The 20,023-nt window shown below is 40.2% G+C and overlaps 1 protein-coding gene across 2 annotated transcripts in view; it reads right to left on the minus strand.

Annotated features, from left to right (window-relative positions):
- slc25a21 (solute carrier family 25 member 21) overlaps window positions 1-16,568 on the minus strand; it is an 81,442-nt gene extending 64,874 nt beyond the window's left edge. Inside the window, exons 1-2 of one of the 2 annotated variants that reach the window (XM_071915670.2) lie at window positions 16,449-16,568; window positions 16,236-16,330 (exon numbers count right to left, since the gene is read on the minus strand). In XM_071915670.2, the coding sequence (XP_071771771.1) occupies window positions 16,236-16,305 (70 nt within the window). In that variant the 5' untranslated portion in view covers window positions 16,306-16,330; window positions 16,449-16,568. Of the gene's footprint in view, window positions 1-16,235; window positions 16,371-16,448 lie in introns of those variants that run through there. The other variant, XM_071915671.2, reaches the window with a different exon arrangement.
- Between the last annotated feature and the right edge of the window lie 3,455 nt (window positions 16,569-20,023).

A 20,023-nucleotide genomic window follows, 5' to 3' on the forward strand; every position in this document is an offset into this window, starting at 1 on the left:
AATAAACCGTAGCCCCCCTCTCTCTTAACAGCGAAAAATGTTCAACAAAATAACAAAATTGAGCTAAACGAAACGTCAGCACCAGCGCTCATTTTTCTTTCCTCCTCAAGTGTACTTATTCCACATTAAACACACCACAGTGCGGGCAAAGAAAGAAAAAAAAATACTCTCCCCAAAACCAAGGGAGTTGAGAGAGGCTTTGACAGGCAGATTGCAGAGGAGTTGGATGCCTAGCCAAGGTGAGAGTGGAGGGTTATTCTAATCAAGCTAATTCCCTCCAAACCTCAAAATGATGTCATGCAATGTTTGCTCATTAGAGATTCTTGTCAGGAGGCCAAGACTAATTCTCATTCAGTCGTGAATGCAAATATGAACCCGCTCTCTCTCTCTCTCTCTCTCTCCCTTTTCACAGGAGAGATTTAAGTAAGATCTACGCAATATGAAATGATGGAAAAGGGAGGAAAAAAATCAGCCCCTCTGGAATGACTAATAAATGGATTACTTTTGTCGTTCGGTCAGCTAACTAAACCTCAGATGAAATGACGCTTGATTCACCTACATGCAAAACACCCGTTTCCCCCCCTCGCTTTCCCACAAAGCTCAATTTTTCATGTAGGCTTTTTATGCAGAGCTTTCCGCCCCGTTTCTTCTCTGATGGGTATCACTCACAAGCCGTTAAGCTTCTGAACTGCTCTCTGGCCCATACTGTCGGTACGGTGACTCAGCCCGCAGAGTGATGCTCATATCATATGCACAACTGGACCAGAAGGAGAGCAGGACAGCCCAAATGCTCTCTTGTGCTCTCTCTCTCTCTATCCCCTGCTGCCAGTCCACAATCTTTCTGCCCTCTCTGTTTTCGTCTTCTTTCCTCTGCTTGTCTGCTGTGAACCCTTTTTGTATCTAGTCTTCTTGATGAATTGATCAGTTATCGGTCAGCTTGTCTGCATTCTCTGTAGCATTGGAGGGCAACAAAGTGACGGGCAAATACGCTACATCCAGCCCCCATATACAGTATGTTTCTTGCCTGTATGTGCAGTAGTACGCATTGACTGACATCTTCACCAACTTCAACCAGCCTTCTGAACCTCCAGTATGCATGCATTGGTATCGTCAAAGAGATAGACTCATCTTTCATATGTTTTTACGGCTCTGTCACGTATCTCTGGAAATCTTGGAAATAATCTTCCTCTGTTTTCTTATTCTTAAGTTTTTCTGGGATTTCTACTGTATGACATTTAAGAGTGTCACAGATGAATAGCTCCAACTGCCCGATAGGTTCCAGGTAGTAACATATTAGTCATAATGATTTTCTTATAAACAACCTACATTGTTTACAAAATGCAACTGTCATCAAATATATACTAGCCTATAATACAGGGCTTATTATGATTTGCTGAAATATTGAGGGAAAAGTGTGAATAATTTGTGTACCATTTTTTCCAAATTTTTGGAATCCATGGGCGCCACATTTGCTGAGCAGACATTGCATATTCATATTATTATTATCATTATGTAGCAATTATTCTGTTTATTACCAGCTTATTACAAAGTATATGAGTTGACTTCATATGTGGGTTTCAGACTGCTGCGTTTTTATAGGCCTATACATAAACCCTTTCTAGCTCTTTTAAAGGCTGAAGACTGAGGCTGCAGAAAAATAATTTTTTTGGGCCTCAACCACCATCAAAGTTCCCTCCCTCCCTGATCTACCATATTGCTTACACTGTGATGAAGCTGACTGGAGGATTTCATGTACACAAGCGCGCCGAGCCGAGTACAGTAAATCACTCCCTCTGCTGACGGTCGGAGGGCTGCGTTTCAGGTGCTGTTCATCTGGCAGAAGTTTCAGAGGCATGCCTCCGGAGAAAGAAAACAAACCCTGATCCGCTTCCCCACAAACGGCTCCCCGCGAGCCGCCAGCGGCCTCCAGGAGGCTGACCAGCCGCTCCGGCCCCTTGGACCAGGATGTTTGGGTTAGAAAATGACTTTGCCGCTCCCTCAGCCCCTTTCTCTAATTGCCCCAAGGGTAATTACCTTGTCTCCTTTCCACTTAAGCAAAACCAAGAGCAATGGTATTATTATATGAAGTAGAAAATAAAGTTTGATACAATTAGCATGGTTAATATTCATATAATTATTATTATAATTATGATAATGCATGTATTAAATCAGAAACTATGAGTGCAGCAAATATCAATTGACTATTAGTGTGCGATGTAAAAGAAAAAAAGGATTCTGACAACTGGTGGTCTAGTAACTGACCATAATGTTCTGTTGTTTATCCAAGAACATACAAAATGACTGAGAAATTACAAAATAAATAATCCTAAAGAAAAGATTTGGCTAACAAAACATTTCCTCAAGTAATCACAATAAAAACATCTGCAAAACAGCAATGGCCTGTGTATGATCACACCAGACATTTCCTTTAAGGCAAAAAAAAAAAGCCTCACCATCAATTTCAAGTAAATTCTGCATATGCTGGGGGTTGTAATAGCAGAGGTCCGAGTGTGTCACTCTGCGTTCCTCTGGCTGGGGACTGATAGATTGGTGCAGAGTGCAGATTCTCCCTTGGGTGCTATACATTCAGGCTGCTCCGGTCCAAGTACCATTATGAAACACACCCGAGAGTACCGCAATTCAGGAAAGACCAGAACACCAATGAAGCTCTCGAAAGGTTTCTTCTTGTGCGGTAGGCAAGGACGGAGGAAAATTTTTGACTGAGAATCCCCTCTAAAAGTTACACAGTCACACGTGCAAACAACCTGGCAAACACAAACACAGGAGAAAAGTCAAACCTCCAAGTGTACAGTACATGAAGTTGGGATGCAAAAAAAAAAAAAAAAATCACCTGCTGTAATACATATGCAAGAGACTCTTGGGACACTTGGGCCACCCCTTGAAGGAGCCATGCTCTGCTACAGTTATTGTTGCAGTCACGTTCTCCTTTTGAAGACATTAACATCAATACTTCGCTGTGGAAACAACCGGGCCGCCTGTGTGTTCCAGCGAAGCTTCTGGGGGATTCTTATCGAGAAAGCATCTGTCAGGGCCTCTGATTACCGAGCTGCCCAGCTGAGCGCTCGCACTGTCAGGCTGCTGATAACTTAACCTTCCTCTGTCCCACTCCCCCCCCCCCCACCCACCCACCACCACTACCCCATTCTCGGCCACTACTCTCCCCCTGGACCCACTTCAAACGCTGCAGAGCTGCTGGGCAGGCGCCCTGTGTGGTCCACGTTCTACTAAACGCATCTCAGTGTGAACTCTTGTTTTAAACTAACGCAGGCCATAGAAAATACTGTCTGCGTCATATCTGAGTCATCGCTTGGATCCCAGTGTGGGGGAAAAACGATTACAAAAGTATCCATGCATTGGATGAAAGATTGGAAGCGTTTCAGAGTAAATGTAGACGCTGTCTGCTGCGCAAGTCATTCATATATGTGATATTAACACTTCCATCCGTATCTGTGGTATAAAGTACACACAGATGTGGAAAATATTAAGGATTATCTCATATTTTAAGAGCTGTATGTCTTGGCTAAGTGAAATCTTTTGCACATACATGTCACAGGATCAACACGGCGATCCATCTTGATATTACCTAGAAATCCATGAACATCATCATGCTTTGCTCCTAAAAAGTGGCGCTGAGGACAGTCCGAACTCTAAGATGAAATCTTTGAAAAGATAAACAACAAAGTCAGCCTCGCTATTAGCAACGCAGATTCGAATACAACAACGATTTACTGAGACGGAGTAACAAACATCACTGCGGCTCTCTTCTGCCCTCTAGTCACTCTAACCAACTTAACATATTCATGAAAGATTTGGATCAGATTCTGTTCTTAGGGCAAAACATTTTGATCCTCATTAAATACCTGTGCAGCAAATTGATGCCAAAATCAAGACCATATTAACTTTATTTGAAAAACGCCGATTTTCTTTTGCAAAACTTTATATGCGCAGATGTTTTACCCTCAATATGTCTTTTATCAGAAATGAAAACCAGACAAAGGTGGTACATACTGTAGGAACTGTGCACGTTTTTCGTTCCTCCTCCTCCGCAGGCTTGCAGCCCTACCCAGGAGTACGAGAGTATACTGGGGACAGATGAGAATCAACACACTGCTCTTTTCCATGACCCGACGACTTCTTTCGCTCGCTGTTATTTCAAACAAAATAAAAATGAACGGCCGCATACCTCTCGCTGTCCTTTATAAGCACTTTCCCGATTGTGACATTTGTGTCTGCCTTGATTTCTCTGCAGGACTCTCTGCTTTCGAAATGATAATGAAATGGTAAACAAATTCCAAACATGACCTTTCATTCGGTTTTGTTTCTCATTATCAAATTTTGCCTCTTCCACTGCCAATGTCCTCCTCCTAGAGTATGTCATCTTTTTAGCCACTCCAGATCAGAAATAATACAAAGTGTCTATAAATTTGAGCTTCCCTAATTAAAGCCTTGTCCCAGGACATTCTCTCGCACGGCCACCAAGCACGGGATATTTCCCCTGAAAAGACACAAATTGGCCCATGAGCACAACAAATTACATTATGATTACTGCACTGGCCCAAATGCTGTTCATCTTGATAGAGTTAACCCAAAGGGGGCAGGCCCGTCTCCCGACTACACAGACAGTGGGAGCTAAAAGGGGAGAAAGAATTACAGTTTTTGGCCAGGGCTTACTGTAAAACCTGTGTTATAAATTTCCAGCTCATCCAGAGAATCACAGGGCAGACACACAATGCGCACATACATACACGCACACACACAGATATATACACGGAAACTGCCATGTAATTCAGGGTTTTTAGTTTGAAGTCCGGTTTTGTTTTTGTTTTTTGACAGTACTTATTATGTTTATTTATATTGCAGCGCTTACAGCAGAAGCACAGAGGGTTTGTAATTATCTGAACTCTTGAATCGTGTATCAAATTCAGTTGAAATAACATGAGGTTTGCCTTGGCCTTGACTTTTCAAAGATTTTCTAAAACAAAACGAAAACTATTAAACAACAGATCAAAAACCGGTGAGCCTGAAACATCAGCATTAGGAACCTGTCCAGCAGTTACTTCTACCGCAGTGCAGCAGCAGGCCCATATGTCTGACCTGCTACCAACTGTGGCTATGGGCTACAGGGCAGGAGGTTAAATGCCCAATTCAAGACTTTTCAACACTTAAACATGTCAGTGTTCATGAGGAACAAGGCGGTAGAGGACAGACAGAGGACAAGCCCGCGCTCTTATTCATTTGAAAAGTGAGTAATTCTCGCACCGCGGCGTAGTAGAAACTTCACAAGTCAAAATACAAATAGTTATGGTGAGCGGAAGATTTTCGGCTTCTTTGCTGATAGAACACAGAATGAAGCCATGGCCGGTTCTTTATCACAGAAATGAGACATTGAGATGATGAATTTGCAGGGATGACAGACAGTGGCACTCTACTCGAAAGGGCTTGTTTCTATTGTAACTTAATTAGGAGGTTCAACACAGGACTGGACTCAAAAATGCAGACAATACACACACACACACACACAAACACACACACATAAATATATTTATTCCTTGCACACAAACATAACCCAGAATCATATGCCACTAAACACACACATGCTCAAATATATCCATTTTCTTTTCACAAAAACAAAACTTGCATGCACGCGAATCACACACACACACACACACACACACACAAATACACAAAACTATATCAATTTTCCTTGTACAAAAGCATCACTCAGATGCATATACACGCACAACAAACAAACACACACACACACACACAACGTAGCCATTTTGTGGCACGAAAACATAACCCAGATGCACGTGTATGCTACACACACACACACACAGTCATTTTTCTTGCACGAATACATAACCCAGATGCATGTGCATGCAAAACACACAGAGACACACACACACACAGTCCAGTCTAGCAACTGTAAACTTTCATTTTGGTACAGGGTCACTCTCTCCTTGCCCCTTGACTACTTAGTCTAAGTGCTCAATTAAGCATAGCTTGTTTAGCTGATTTCCCTCCCAGTTATATTATTGTTGCCATGTGCTGTACTATGTATGCCTTCACTTTTCTATTGCCATGGAATTTCTGAGTGATCTCAGTGTTTGCTTTACATCTGTCCTCTTCCCAGTTTAGCACGTGCCTTTTTTCTTGCTTGAATATCCCTTGTGCTCCTAATAATGACTTGACTTACAGGAATTGGGAAAATGTGGCGAAAGGTGTAGAGGAGCTGTGTGATCATCTTATGTGATATTAAGTCACACAATGATGTGATAAAAAGGCTTGTTATTGACACAAGCAGTGACTGTAGTACCTCCATAATCTAAAACCAGCTACAGTGTGCTTCCTGCAGTGCGCTGGTTTTAATAATTGCCTCTTCTAAATAGGAGGCAATGATCCAGGGAAAGCCTCCCATGTTGAGCAATCATAATTATCTCCTGAATCCGCTCTTACCATAACAGTATAATTATTATTATTGCTCAAAGGCCTTGCATGCATGACAAATGTCCTGGGCCTTTGTGTACTGCTGTGCCTGACCATGAGGTTTAAAAGAGAAGGTTAGAAAAAAAAAAGCCCCGGCGCTCACTTCTTATTGGCTGAGTCACTTTTGAAGTGTAAAATAAAATACCTGATAAACATGCACCTGTGACTGCATAATAGCTGACTTAAATATTAATACACTAACCAAAAATCATTGTTCATACCAGTAGCCTACATATGCCGCGTTCATTTCATATCGGATTTACCATAAATACAACCTGTCAACTGGAAAAAACATTCACATCAACCTCCTAGTGGTAGCTAAGTACAAGCAGGATAAATGGGACTTTTTAGCAGGCTCTGATTTCTCCCACTTGGCGTCACGAATTGGGAAAGTGTGTCAACAACCTACAGCTAATCCAGCAATGTCGGCTGTCCAAGACAATCGGTTGTTTTCACAGTAATACAATCAAGTCTAGGCTACTGCTGCACTTTGTTTATGGTTGATTTTATAAAATTAATAAATAAAAAATATTTTGAATATGGGCATTCGAACGGGTTACATGTGAACACTTCCAAGGTGTAGCAGCGAGATGTCATCGGTTCTTCCCATCTGACATGAACATTATGCTCATATGGGAAGAAGAAGAAGAACAGGATGACATTTTGTTGCTAGGCTACTTTAAGTTCCAACTTTAGCTCATTGGAACGTAGGCTGCACACCCAGAAAATTTTTTTATTTATGAATTTTATGAAATCAACCATAAACAAACTGCAGCAGATGTTGCTCACTTTTCGTAAGTAGGATTGACTGTGCGAATATAACTGATCATTTAGATTTCTATCTGCCAACATCGGTGGATTCCCTGCTATGTTCATTGCTTGTGTTGAGATACTTCCGCAATTTGTGACGCCACATGGAGATATCAGAGCCCGCACAATAATTCCCATATAGGCCTATCCTACTTGTAATTACCACTAGGAGGTTGAAATAAATGTTTTTTTCCCCAGTCTGCAGTTCATATGGTAAATCTGATAACTTGAACGCAACATTACAGAACATGTCGCTTAGCAACCGCTGTGTTTAGCCCTATGGTTTAGCCACTGTTCAGGAACTATTTTGCTTGGCGGAAGAATATAATTTATTATTTACTAGGCTATCAAAAAGGTGTATTAAACATTTGTATTCGTTTTTCAATGATATTAATAATGCAGTGATGTTGTATTTGCATCTTATAAAAGGAATAACTAGCCGCTATTATGTTGCTTCGTGGAAGAATAACATTTTAACTAGGCTATGTTTATTAACTAATTATTATCAATTAAAAATGACAGATTTATTGAACATTTGCTTTCGTTTTAATGACATTATTAATGCAGTAGGCCTATTGTGCCACCTAAAAGCAATAAACCACGCCACTCGCTCCCTGCCTAACAACAACTCAGCTGTTCAAAAATCACTGTAGGCCTAAAGCACGCGGCCTCTCTTGGCTTAAGTATAAACGTGCACGTGCGCGCGTGTGCGTGCTCGTGCATTGTGTGTTGCGTCCACAAGCATTTCACATCCCTCTGCGGTAACAACAGAGGAGTCTCCCACGCTTGGCTTCCTCCGGTCCCCCAACTCCGCCAGTGAGCCGTTTTCATAAATCATGTCATTAAGATAACGTCGTGAGCGCGACGGAGGGTCATACATCACAGCACGAGCCCCGGCTAAACTCAGCTCTCCTCCAGCCTCCTGCATGACACACAGCCAGCCATTCATTTGTGTCCACTGGAGGGACATTTGCTTTAAAGTGCATCTCCCAAACCATACATGCTACCATGCTGCACCCTGTTGTACCTTTAAAGAGGACATAAGCATTTTATATCACATCTATCGGGGTGGGAACACGGGGGAATTCCTCTATCTGGCTTTACAGAATGGCATTTCAACATTATATGGAAAGAGGAAAGGTAAAAAATAGCCTAATATTTAATTTAGGTGTTTGTGAGTTTAATATTCTGATTTCTTCTTGTAGCCTATGCGAACATCTTAGAAACAGTTCAATTCAGTTTTCAGAGAGGGTTTTTACCATTTTAAGAGGTGCACTATAGTGGACATCAGGATTCACAGAATATTTTTTTTGCTTGCTGCACTCAGATTTATAGGTGACAGCGCAAAGACGGAGATCTTTAACGATGATTGTTGAGGGAGACTCAGACAGACCTGTCAGATGAGGAAGATCCTGAAGTAGTGTTTGAAAATGAGGAAGAGCTAGAGAGGCATCACCTGAGGAACTGTCTGGCATCCAGTATGGGGGAAAAGTGATTAGGATTTGATTGATAGCTGTTTGAAATGATGATGAGTGGTGATGTAATATGTGAAGCACAGAAATACTATATAAATAAATAATTGTGCCTTGATATCCGCTACATTACACATAGGCTACAATAATGTATTGTTAAATAAAATAATGTTCGGAAAAAAAAAAAAAAAAAAAAAAAAACTATTTGCAGCATGCTTTTTTTCGCTCAATAGACTATGTTTAAAAAATGTGAAAGACTTAGAAATCCAGAAACTTTTTTTTTTTGCTGGAGCTGCACAGCGCCGCTCTTCCCCTCAGAGAAACTGCTGATTTAAGAGGCTGCCAATACACTGCAGTCATCATTATGTATGCTGATTGTGGCGCAGGAAGACAGACAAATTGCACAAGACTTCCACCGCCCAAGGTCGTTAGAGTAAAGCATGAGTTGAGGTAAATATCTGTCCCTAACGAAAACTACTTAAATATTCCTATATATGGATTTGTAATGTGTATGTGGCTCAATAGTGGGTTTATAGTGACATTATCGTCATTTTTGGCATTTTTTTTATCTTCTATGGTATCGCTAGTTTCTATGGTATATATATATTATATATTTGCAGTGATATTTTTATAGCATCCTTCTAAAATATATTATAGGAGTACAGTTCTTTCCTATAAGGGGGAAGAACTCAGCAAAAAAGTCAACTGTTCCGATAATAAAAAAAAAAATGTCTTGTCTATGAGTGGTAATGCACTCACTATAGATCACTTTCGGCATGCAGGGATATTTTCTATTCTTTATTAAGCCTTGTCCTGTAAGATGGATTTCAGCTATGAGAGCAATTTATACCGCATTTAATTATGTCACTGACTTAAAATATCTCAACCAATACCACAGAACTTGTGCAAAAGCATCCATTATTTTATCATCAACATTTCAGTGTGAGTTTACCTGCTGGGTTTATGAAATCTATTTTGGGATGCGAGGCATTTGCAGCAGATTAATTACCATTACCATTTATGCCTGTTCACAGTCAACTAATTTCTTATGACATTGTGATCCTTCACATTTCCCGGGAACGGTAATTAGTTGAAGGAGATAATAAATCTTTTTTTTGTTTATTTTTGGAATGCTTGGTGTGTTCTGATCCAGTTTTCCCATATTAAATGAGGGGTTACGTTAATTATACACCCCGCAGCATGCAATTTCTTCATAAAGAAACATCAGAAGAAATTCCCTTCAAATTAAACCTCTGACATCACTGCTATCAAAAAATAGATCATCAGTCAACTGAAGAGCACGCGGGAGAAAAACCCTTCAATCGCCAGTAAATATTTTCCCTCATGAGCTTCTAATAATCAATACAATCTCCTCTCGTGTTTAGAAGCCTGTCGGAAGAGCTGCCTTGATGGCTTATCCTTGCCTTGGCTTGAAAGAGACACGTATAAAGAGAAGCATTGAGAACAAAAGACAGATGTGTCCAGTTAAGTAGCCATCCTTCAGCACTATCATGCCTCATTTTAACCAAGCCATCCACAACCCCACGGACATCTGTCTGTCAAGGATGGAACAGAAAATGTAAATGGCTCCTATTTAATGTGAGCCAAAGCACACATTAAATATGAGGGATGTGCCTTTGCCTGCACCCCCCCCAGCCTCCACCCCCCCCCTCCAGACTGGGACACACAAGTCTGAGGATGGGAAGCAGAGGGAGCTGATTTAGAGGAACAGGCCAAGCACCCCTCCAAAATCAACATTACTTCAAACATGAGGTCATCTAAACATCTGTCTACAACATGTCCGCTGGGAGTTCAATCAAAGCCCCGCTAAAGCATGTACAATTGTTTCTGGAAATAAATATTAGGCCTAATTCAGCTCTGATTGGTGCAGCCAATCGAGGCTCAGGGAGGAAACTCTCATGGTAACGGCCATCTCTGTCAATGAATAATCCTCATAACAACCCCCCCGCACACACACACACACACACACGCACGCACGCACACTTTGTTTAACTTTATTTATTTTATTTTCTCCCTACTCTTTTCTTCCTCTCCTTCATTTAACCTAAGTGGCTTTATTTGTTCTTTCCCGACTAATTTCAGGTTCACTGTTTAAAACCAATTAAATCAAGAGAGCTGGAGAGTAATTCAAACGAGGCTCTTGACAGTCTGGGAGAAACCTAATCATACCCGGGGCGTCTGTCTCATGTCGTCACACTCCATTTGCTAGAGTGGGATCGATTTACTCAAGGAATATAAAAAATACATTTACTCAGGAAATAACCATGAACTACAAATGTTACAACGTTACAATGTCAAATTCGGAATATATACATGGATAGATTTATTCACAAATGTATAGGCTGTTTATTTATAGTGTAAGCACTATTTTTAAGAATACAAATATTTTTTATTTACTTCCTTTATATTTCTATTTAATTGACAACATAAATGCTCGTTATACATAAAATATTTTTTTTCAAATTCCACAACATCAATTTGCATATAAAAATGATTTTGTAGAATCAGCACAATTTAATTGCCTGCATCCCAACACACTCTCCTCATCTGTAGCCTATGCAAAAAGTGATTCACCAAAACGCAACACCCACTAAAGAGTTGTAATATCCCTTTACTATGAGAAGAGATATGGTGTGCAACTGCTGCCCCCTTGCGGTTAAAACATAAATGCACGTTTTGATGCTGAAGAACTACATTACCCATGCATGCTGCACACTCATACGCTGCACAAAAAACATACTTCTGTCTAAAATATGAAATAAAAAAAAAATCAATGCACATTTAGACTTATTGCAAATACCCTGGTAATAACTCCCACATGCATATACCCAACAAATACGTACTACAAGCAACCCAAACAGGTGATTTCACACACTGTTTCTGGCACTCATCACATTGCAGCAGGACTGGTGCAGAACTGAGTATAAGCTTATGCCAAGGGAGAGAAAATTAGTTCCTAACAACCAATCATTACAGAGAGGTGGAGCTCAGCCGGTGCGCTGACCTCTCACAAGGTAAAAATAACTCCGGCTTGTCCAGACAGCCAAAGAGAGCCAAACTGTGCACCAAAGGCAGCGTTTTCCCCCCTTTAATTCACATACAACTCGGGCTCTGTGACCGGGTCGCACATAAATTAACACTGGTCTCTCTCCAACCTCGTTAACAGTGAATTAGATCCCAAAAAAAAACCCAACAAAAAAACACGACACCCACAGGAGAGGCTGGTGTGGAGGCTGAGGGAAGACTGAGGCCATTCTGCTCAGGGTTAAAGCCTCTGTCCCCTGCTCAGCGGCTGTCTGGCACGCTGCTCCCATCATCCTCCTTGGTGAGGACAGACGAGGGCCCCTCAGCCTCTAGGGAGGGTGTGTGTGTGTGTGTGGGGGGGGGGGTGTGTGTGGCAGGACAGCAGGTTCTCAGATCCAGGGGGGAAGAGACACGCAGCGATGCCAGAGTACACACAACACCTCAAGTCTCATAAAACAACTGCTGAGACGAGTCGTGCCTGAATACTGCATAATTAAGAAGCATGAGTTGATTGTTTGTTAAAGGGGCGATAAAGGAATAGTTCACCCCAAAATTAAATTCAGTCATTATCTACTCACCCCCATGTCAGACGAAATGTCACTGAAATTTGTAGGACCACTGGAACTACAGTGGCCAATGTGTGTAACTGTGTTTTTGGTGGTCCTATGAATTTCAATGGAGTTTCGACTGATATGGGGGTGAGTAGATAATGACTGAATTTTCATTGTGGGGTCAACTACTGCTTTAACCAACCTTTAACCGACCTCTATCGACCTCTATCAGCGACCAGTAGGAACTGCACGTACTGCAATAATGTCACATTTTCACAATGGAAGTGAGCAAGCTAGCTATTTAGAGCAGGGATCCAACAGAAACCTGTGGTGAAGAGGTAAAATATATCACACTTTACTGCGTGGGTTGGCATGGCTTCTTAAGCCTTCGTAGAAGAGATGTCTTGCGTCGCTGGCGGCTTACATGTAGCACCGTTCTCCATTGTTGAGCAGTTCAAAATATGTGAGAAGTAGGTTGAGGGAGGAGATCGGGAACGTCTTGAAATGCCATTGGTTGGAGAGTTTTTGTAACAAGAGAGTACAGGCCAGAGAGAGAGTTTTGAAAGCCAGACATCTCAGCCTGAAAGTATTTGTTGAGTCACTGGTACTGATTAACCTCACACCAACTCAAATATTTGTTGGTGGGACAGCTAAAAAACAGATTTATCTCCCCTTTAACTGTTTGCTTGGTAAAATGTAAATATGTAAATGTTACACTAAATTACACTCCTGCGCTACTTTTGAGAGCAAATACACATGCACACGCTTCATATTTGTAATTCACTACTGTGAGATTTTGAGGAGAATAACTCATCTGCTGAAGCCAGGAAATCAATTTCCAAAGAAGTCTTCTTCATCCCACTGTTTTCTTAATGAGAAGATCAATTCTAAAAACGTATGTCCAACATCTTCACGGTCAGGATTCAGATTTGTGTCACTATGGTTTGTGAACAAGAAAAAAATCTATTCCAAAGCTAGAAGCAAGAGCCAAGACTCTGTTTAGAAACATAATGCTGGACGTGCTTCACTGGCAGTGAATAGTGGATCAGCTTTGTGGACAAAGCAACAATACCCAGCATGAAGGCATGAGGGTACAGTTTCTGGTTCCTAGCTGTTCACAATACAATGAAATAGTTTGTTTTGTTTGAAAAGCGAAGACAGACACAAAGTCAGTCTCCTATGTATTGACAGTGGAGCAGCTCCAGGTTTTGTCACTTTAGAGTCTTTGTTCTGTTGCAATAGTTATTCATGTTCACAGACAAGTCCAAACTCACAGGAACATCATATTCATCATATCTGTTAAAGGGCAAATTCTCACTGAAAACAGGACAGGCAAATGCATCAAACATTTGGCATTTGCTATGCAAAACTGACACTCCTCCTGCCACAAACCGACACTCTACCGACTAGACGAAACCGACTGAACAGCTGAAGAGAACAGAGAAAGTTACCATTATTACACTTAATAATTATGATATAGAATTCATAATTAGGATGACATACGCCATAATAATAATAATAATACAAGTCATAATTGTCACAAAAGGGACTCCTCACTGATATAGAATTTATTATTTCTAGTAAATTATTTTGTCCCCATCATGACTGTGTTTTTTTAAGACCTTTATTTATACACAGAAGTGTTTTTTCTGAGCACCCATGTTCTTTCTCAGTTGCCTGCTTCACATTCACACAGTTCCACAAATATACTGGAAGCTGTCCAGCTCAACCACAATTGTACTGTTGGCCACTGAGCGACGCCACTAGAGCAGTGGGGGACTGAGGGCCTTGCTCAATAGCATCCTGACAGGAGATCTTGATGGAGGGTAAAGGATTGCTCATTCACTGTCCCACATGCAGATGCTCCCAGCCCATCCTGAGGTTCAAACCGGTGACCATCCGGTCATAAGTCTGATTTCCAAACCTGCAGACCCCCTGATAACTCCAGAGACAGTTGGATACTGTAGCTGAGTTGCCCAAGATCTCATTTGTTTAAACAGGCATGAAAAAACAAGAAATATGCAAACTACATATTTACAAATGCCCCCCTTACAAAAAGGCTGTGATAAGCAGTTGGACGAACTTTGACATCATTATGACAAAATTGGGACATGTGAAATGATTAACTAACCTACTAACCTTGACTTTGCTTTTGGTTTGCATATCCTTGTACATAATGTGCATGATGACTGAAACAGTCTGATATGCAAAATGATTCACTACCACTTCATGCAATCAAAACCTTCTTGTCATTGGCAATGAATGGACATTTTCTGAAAACACAGCAATATAACAACATTGATTTCAATCGCTGTAACTGGAGCTGAAATTGAGCAAACAGTAACAGAGTAGTGCAACAAATCATAGTGCATCATATATCAAATCACTTTTGGCAAATCACAATAAAGTACATAGGCCTACATGCATTCCACCCCACTTCACATGCATTTTAGCTATTTCACGACTCTTTCAACACATAATATCCACCTTTGAAATGCAGAGGATAGAAATTAAAACAATCATAAGAGAATGACTCATGTTCTGTATGTGGGGGCGGTAAAGATGTTCTCTCATATTTAATTAGCCTATGATTTATGAAGACTTGGGTGTCTTACATAGTTGTTTCGTACTTAAGTCATAAGTTTGACTTAACTATCTCATAATCATGAGTTCTATTACATGATTACAGTCCAGTAGATGTTAGGATTAGGGTGTCTTCTTTCATGTTATGGGCAGTGATGTTGTGGTAAATAAAATGAGGGTAAACTATGATCTATGATAACCAAAATACAGCCTGTTATGTTTTCAAAAAAAGTGTTAATTCATGATTTTTCCTCATTAAAAGGCCCTATCTTCACATAACTTCCATAAGTTCTATATATAATAATAACATATACATAACTCCTTACTATGATGAATACCCTACTATGATTTACCATATAAAGATTTACGTCAGGGTCAGGCTGGTAAACCTTATTCAAATAAAAAGTAGCCTTGGGTACACTGAATTTAGACGAGTTTATTCTCCACTACATCCCTGTTTACGGATTTTTCCACGTCAGACTTCTCTCTCTCTCTCTCTCTCTCCTCCCTCCCCGCTCCACCTCTCTTCTCTACCGTGAAAGTATTGCAGCTCTCTACCGGCAAACACGAGATAGCAACGTGTCAGCCATGTTACACAACGTACCCGGTACAGACTGTGGGAATCGGAACGGAGTGTTTTCTGAAGGTTACATCAATATGTAACCAAGCGAGGCAAGATGTTGCACGTCTGCCTACTTGCGGACGTCTGTCCCGTTAGGCAGACTAGACCGCTCCTGTTCCCTGTTAGGCCAAATCATTATCACCAACAGAATACCGCTGGCTAACATGAGAAAAAATTTTTTCCCAGAACCAGAACCAGATGACATTCCAGCACTATTCATTAATATCCTAATTCTAGACAGTTGTACGCATGTGCGAGATGATTTCCCGCCCCTACGATGTTTCGGTCTAGCGGATAGGGGCTTCGCTTTTCCTAGATGGTAGGAATAGGATGATAACTGTCTTGACAATATATCATCTTTGGTTAAAAGATACAGAGAACTTCCGCTAGAGAGATCGTTTATACTGTTGTCGATTAGCCACGCATGTGCGTTTAGAAACATTATACAGATTTGTCTGAGCAAGAGGATAAACCGATCTGTTTGAGCAGGAAGACACAACTTTTTTTTTGGTACATCTCAGTTCCGTGTAATGGATAACACTGTATTGTAGGCTAGTAGGTTAGCAGCGGAGCACGCTCTCACAACATTGCGTAATCTAAATCACTCGTTTCAAATTGTAGCAATGAAAGAATTTGTTAACTTACCAGCTGATCCACCGGCAATAATCTGATGGGATGCTTCCCGTAGTAAACTCTGCGGCTTTTTGGTTGTCATGCTTCAGTTTTCCGGTGTTTTTTTCCTGCCAAAGCAAACATTCACACCGAGACAGCAGTATTAAACACTGTGTATATTTACGGAGAATCCATCAAGCACTGTGACAAACTGCTTCTGTATTGGAAAAAAAAAAAAAACCCAACCTGGCGTTTTGCTGTGATGTGAGATCCCTCGATTGTATCTTGTCCAACAGGTTTATCATATAGACTCTGCCTCCTCTTCTGTGCAGACACGCTGGAGAAAGCGCAGCAGCGATATCTGTCCCAGAGCTGCGGAGGCTAGGCTAGGCTAATATGGAATCAATTACCAGCAAACTGCTGGTTCAAATTTAACCTCCCATTGCCTAACAGCAGTGATGAAGTGCTAGAATACTGTAAATAAAAAGGTGGGTGAACTATGACCTCCGGTCAGTGATCATCATAAGGCAAACAACCACCAATACAAAGATCATTTATAGGCCTATTTTCAAAAAGCGCTCATTTATGCTTATCTCTGTAAGACCATGTCCTTATGCAACTTGCACCAGTTTGACAGTGCTTACTACTGTGAATTTACAGTTTAAGATTGATGTCAGCCTAAATAGTTGGGTTCACCCCCACTGCATCCCTGCTTAGGACTAGGCTGTTACAAACAATACGAAACAAAATGCACCAAGAAAACAAGTGAGTCTCGCTGTCTTTGCCTTATTTTAGGAAAGAACGTATAAATAATTCAAAACCACTTTTAGAATTACTTTATAATCAACAGGCAAGATATTAAACATTGATAAGACAATGGAAACGTGATGCCACACTTGTCAAAACAGGCCGATTAGAACTATCCCATACACTCTGAAATTTACTGTACATTTATCAAAGTCCACTCTGCATTTGCTGCAGAAATGCCCGGGGCCGTTTGCGCAAGAAACATTCCCGTTATGTAAGCCCAGATACGCCCAACGCCCCCTAAGGCTGCAGCTTATAGGAATCTTATGACTTACTGACTGTTTAAACAATGTTAACAATGAGTGGAGATATCAGCTTGGCATTTTGCATTCAGTGCAATGTGGCATTTCCATTGATGACCCCCGTGATTCAGTATCAAGGATGTCTGTTTCAAGGTTGCAAATGTTTTAAATCTCCATTCCTTAATACACGTGACCTACTGTGAAATATGGGGTCATAAGGTTACAGTAGGCTACAAACGTTATTTTCCATCTACAAGTAGCCTATAGGCTGTTGAAGAATCTATACCCAATAAAAATGAATAAGTAGTACATTTTATTTTAAATGTCCCAAAAGCTCTTGTCAGTATTGGTCAAATGTATTTTGTTTGAGAGTTTAAGAGTGTGAAGTTGTCCAGGTGTTAAGTGATTCAATGATGAAAATGTAAAACTGTATGCACTAAAACCTCAACTGAGACAAGATATACATAGCTTTTTATATACTTACTAAAGTGAATAGGGTTTTTAATGGATAACAATGTATTGTAGGCCTCACTAAGACAAAACAAAGCATTACAACTACATATCTTGGGAATTAAAGAAGGTGAAAATCAGTCTGGGAGAAGCAATTACACTTAAGGCTGGGACAAATAGATGATACGGGCTAAACGCCTCTTTAATATTAAAGATTAAAACTTATATTTTCATACCTAGAATCATAGCAACCTTCCCCCCTTCTCTCTCTCTCTAGCTTGCTTGCTCACACACACACACACACACACATTCACTACTCTAGCTATTGCTTCTCAAATCATGCCCCTTCCATAATTGATATAACATACATAATGGTAGCAATAATACGGTCAGCCAGTAAAATTAGGGTTTGGAACCAGCTGCTCATCTGTCCCACACTGGCATCTTTTATTTCAAATTCAAGTTGATTCAAAATCTTATAAAGCATGTAGCCGGAGCCGTATTGCACCATGGAAAAATTAGAGAAGTTATTTTCTTTTTTGATGAGCAATGAAGGCACGCACCAGCTCAGCAGTGAGCCCTATAATGAGCATTTCATTTTGTAAAAGAGCAGCTATGGAACAACAAGAGCTTCAGACAAGCCATAAAAATGTAGGATTTACAGCACACATTTGGCAGGAAAATGCCATTACCACTTTGACCCTTCTGGATAAAGAAAGGCAAAGCTGCTTCCATCCCTAGAACTTCAACTCCAGTAAAACATGTAGACTGGATGGGCTGTATACAACCAGCACCAGGGGTAAATGAATAGTTTATGGACACGCTGAATGAGAGAAGAAGTTATATGGGAGACAGTGTAGAACAACAGTGTTCTTTCTCCAAAGAGAGCTTGGACTAATGGATAAATTGCATTACTACCGCATGAACACCGAGTTTCCTGAGTTGATTATACTTACTGGCAAAAACTTGTTTCGTGACGACTATAGCTAGTAAAAGTCAATTTTATTCCAACGCAAGAAAATAGGCCAAGGAAATCAGTATGATGCATTCAAGAGGAGCAGATGCTATTTTTGGGGAATTTAAGTTTGTGAAGTACTGTAACAATGTTGGCATTTTTTCTTTGACGGCTTTATGCAAGTGTGTTTACATACACAAAATAAAGACATGACACAGCAAAGTATAAAGGATAAATTTGGCATTACATGAGAAAGAAAAATTGAGCAATAACAAATATTTTAAAGCTTAAAATAATTTAAAATGAAATATAAGTAAAAATAGAGAGTAAAAAGTAGTCCATGAAAAAAAATCGAACAAAGGATTGTACCGTTTATTTTATTATGACACACACATACAGGAAACATCCACTAATAGACATCATCTTTCAAACATCTTTATAATACATACTAGCACAGGTAAAGTAACAAACATGTTCTGCTCTTAAATTACTCTGCTACATAAAGCAAACAGTAAAAATGTAACCTTTCAAATACAAATGTGACAATTCTGGAAACATTACCTTTAAGCAAAAGCCCAAAAAAATGCTGGAAATAAATAAATAACTAATAGGGAAATGAGCAAGACAGTGGTTTGATCCAAAAGCAGTTCAAGTCATTCAAAACATTTTGGTAGCTCTATTTAATTGTCCACTCCTCTTTTTGTTAGACTGTTTGTTAAAAAAAAAAAAAAAAAAAAACACTGAGTGACTGCAGTGACCTGACTAAGAAAAATATGTCTTGATGCTGTCAGGGGAATTTGTTATTAGAGGAACTGAAGCAAATGAACATAAGAACATTCACAAGTAAAATAGATTTCACTGCTAAAATTTCACAGATACATATCACTATTTTATGAGTTTCTAGTCTATTGTCTTGTGCAAAATGTGTTGTACACCTCAAAGTAATGTTACGTTTATAGCAGATCTGGGCCAAATCATGTTTACAAATCCTTTCCATCTTTTCCTTTGGCCTGCTTGATGCTAGATGGGTGGGATTTGCCACATAGGGCAAAACAATGAGAGCCAGAAGGATTTCATAAATCATAGAAAAGTACTTGCTAGTGAGCCAGTATAGTATACTGTTGTGTTATTGGCAACTTACCTGATACTATCTGAACTGTTCTAGTGAGGTAAATCTCACCCATCTGGTACTCTCTGTAGGTTAAAACAAATGCAAAGGATGGGAATGACACACTATCAAAGGCTCCATTAACATGGCCTTGATGTCTTTGGAAAAACAGAGAAGTTTTCCTCCATTTTATAAGGAAAACCATACAGAATTAAAGTAGTATTAGATGTGGATTACATCTAATGAAAAACTATCCAGA

This window comes from Centroberyx gerrardi, chromosome 17, assembly GCF_048128805.1.
Source record: "Centroberyx gerrardi isolate f3 chromosome 17, fCenGer3.hap1.cur.20231027, whole genome shotgun sequence".
In the NCBI taxonomy this organism is placed as follows: domain Eukaryota; kingdom Metazoa; phylum Chordata; class Actinopteri; order Beryciformes; family Berycidae; genus Centroberyx; species Centroberyx gerrardi.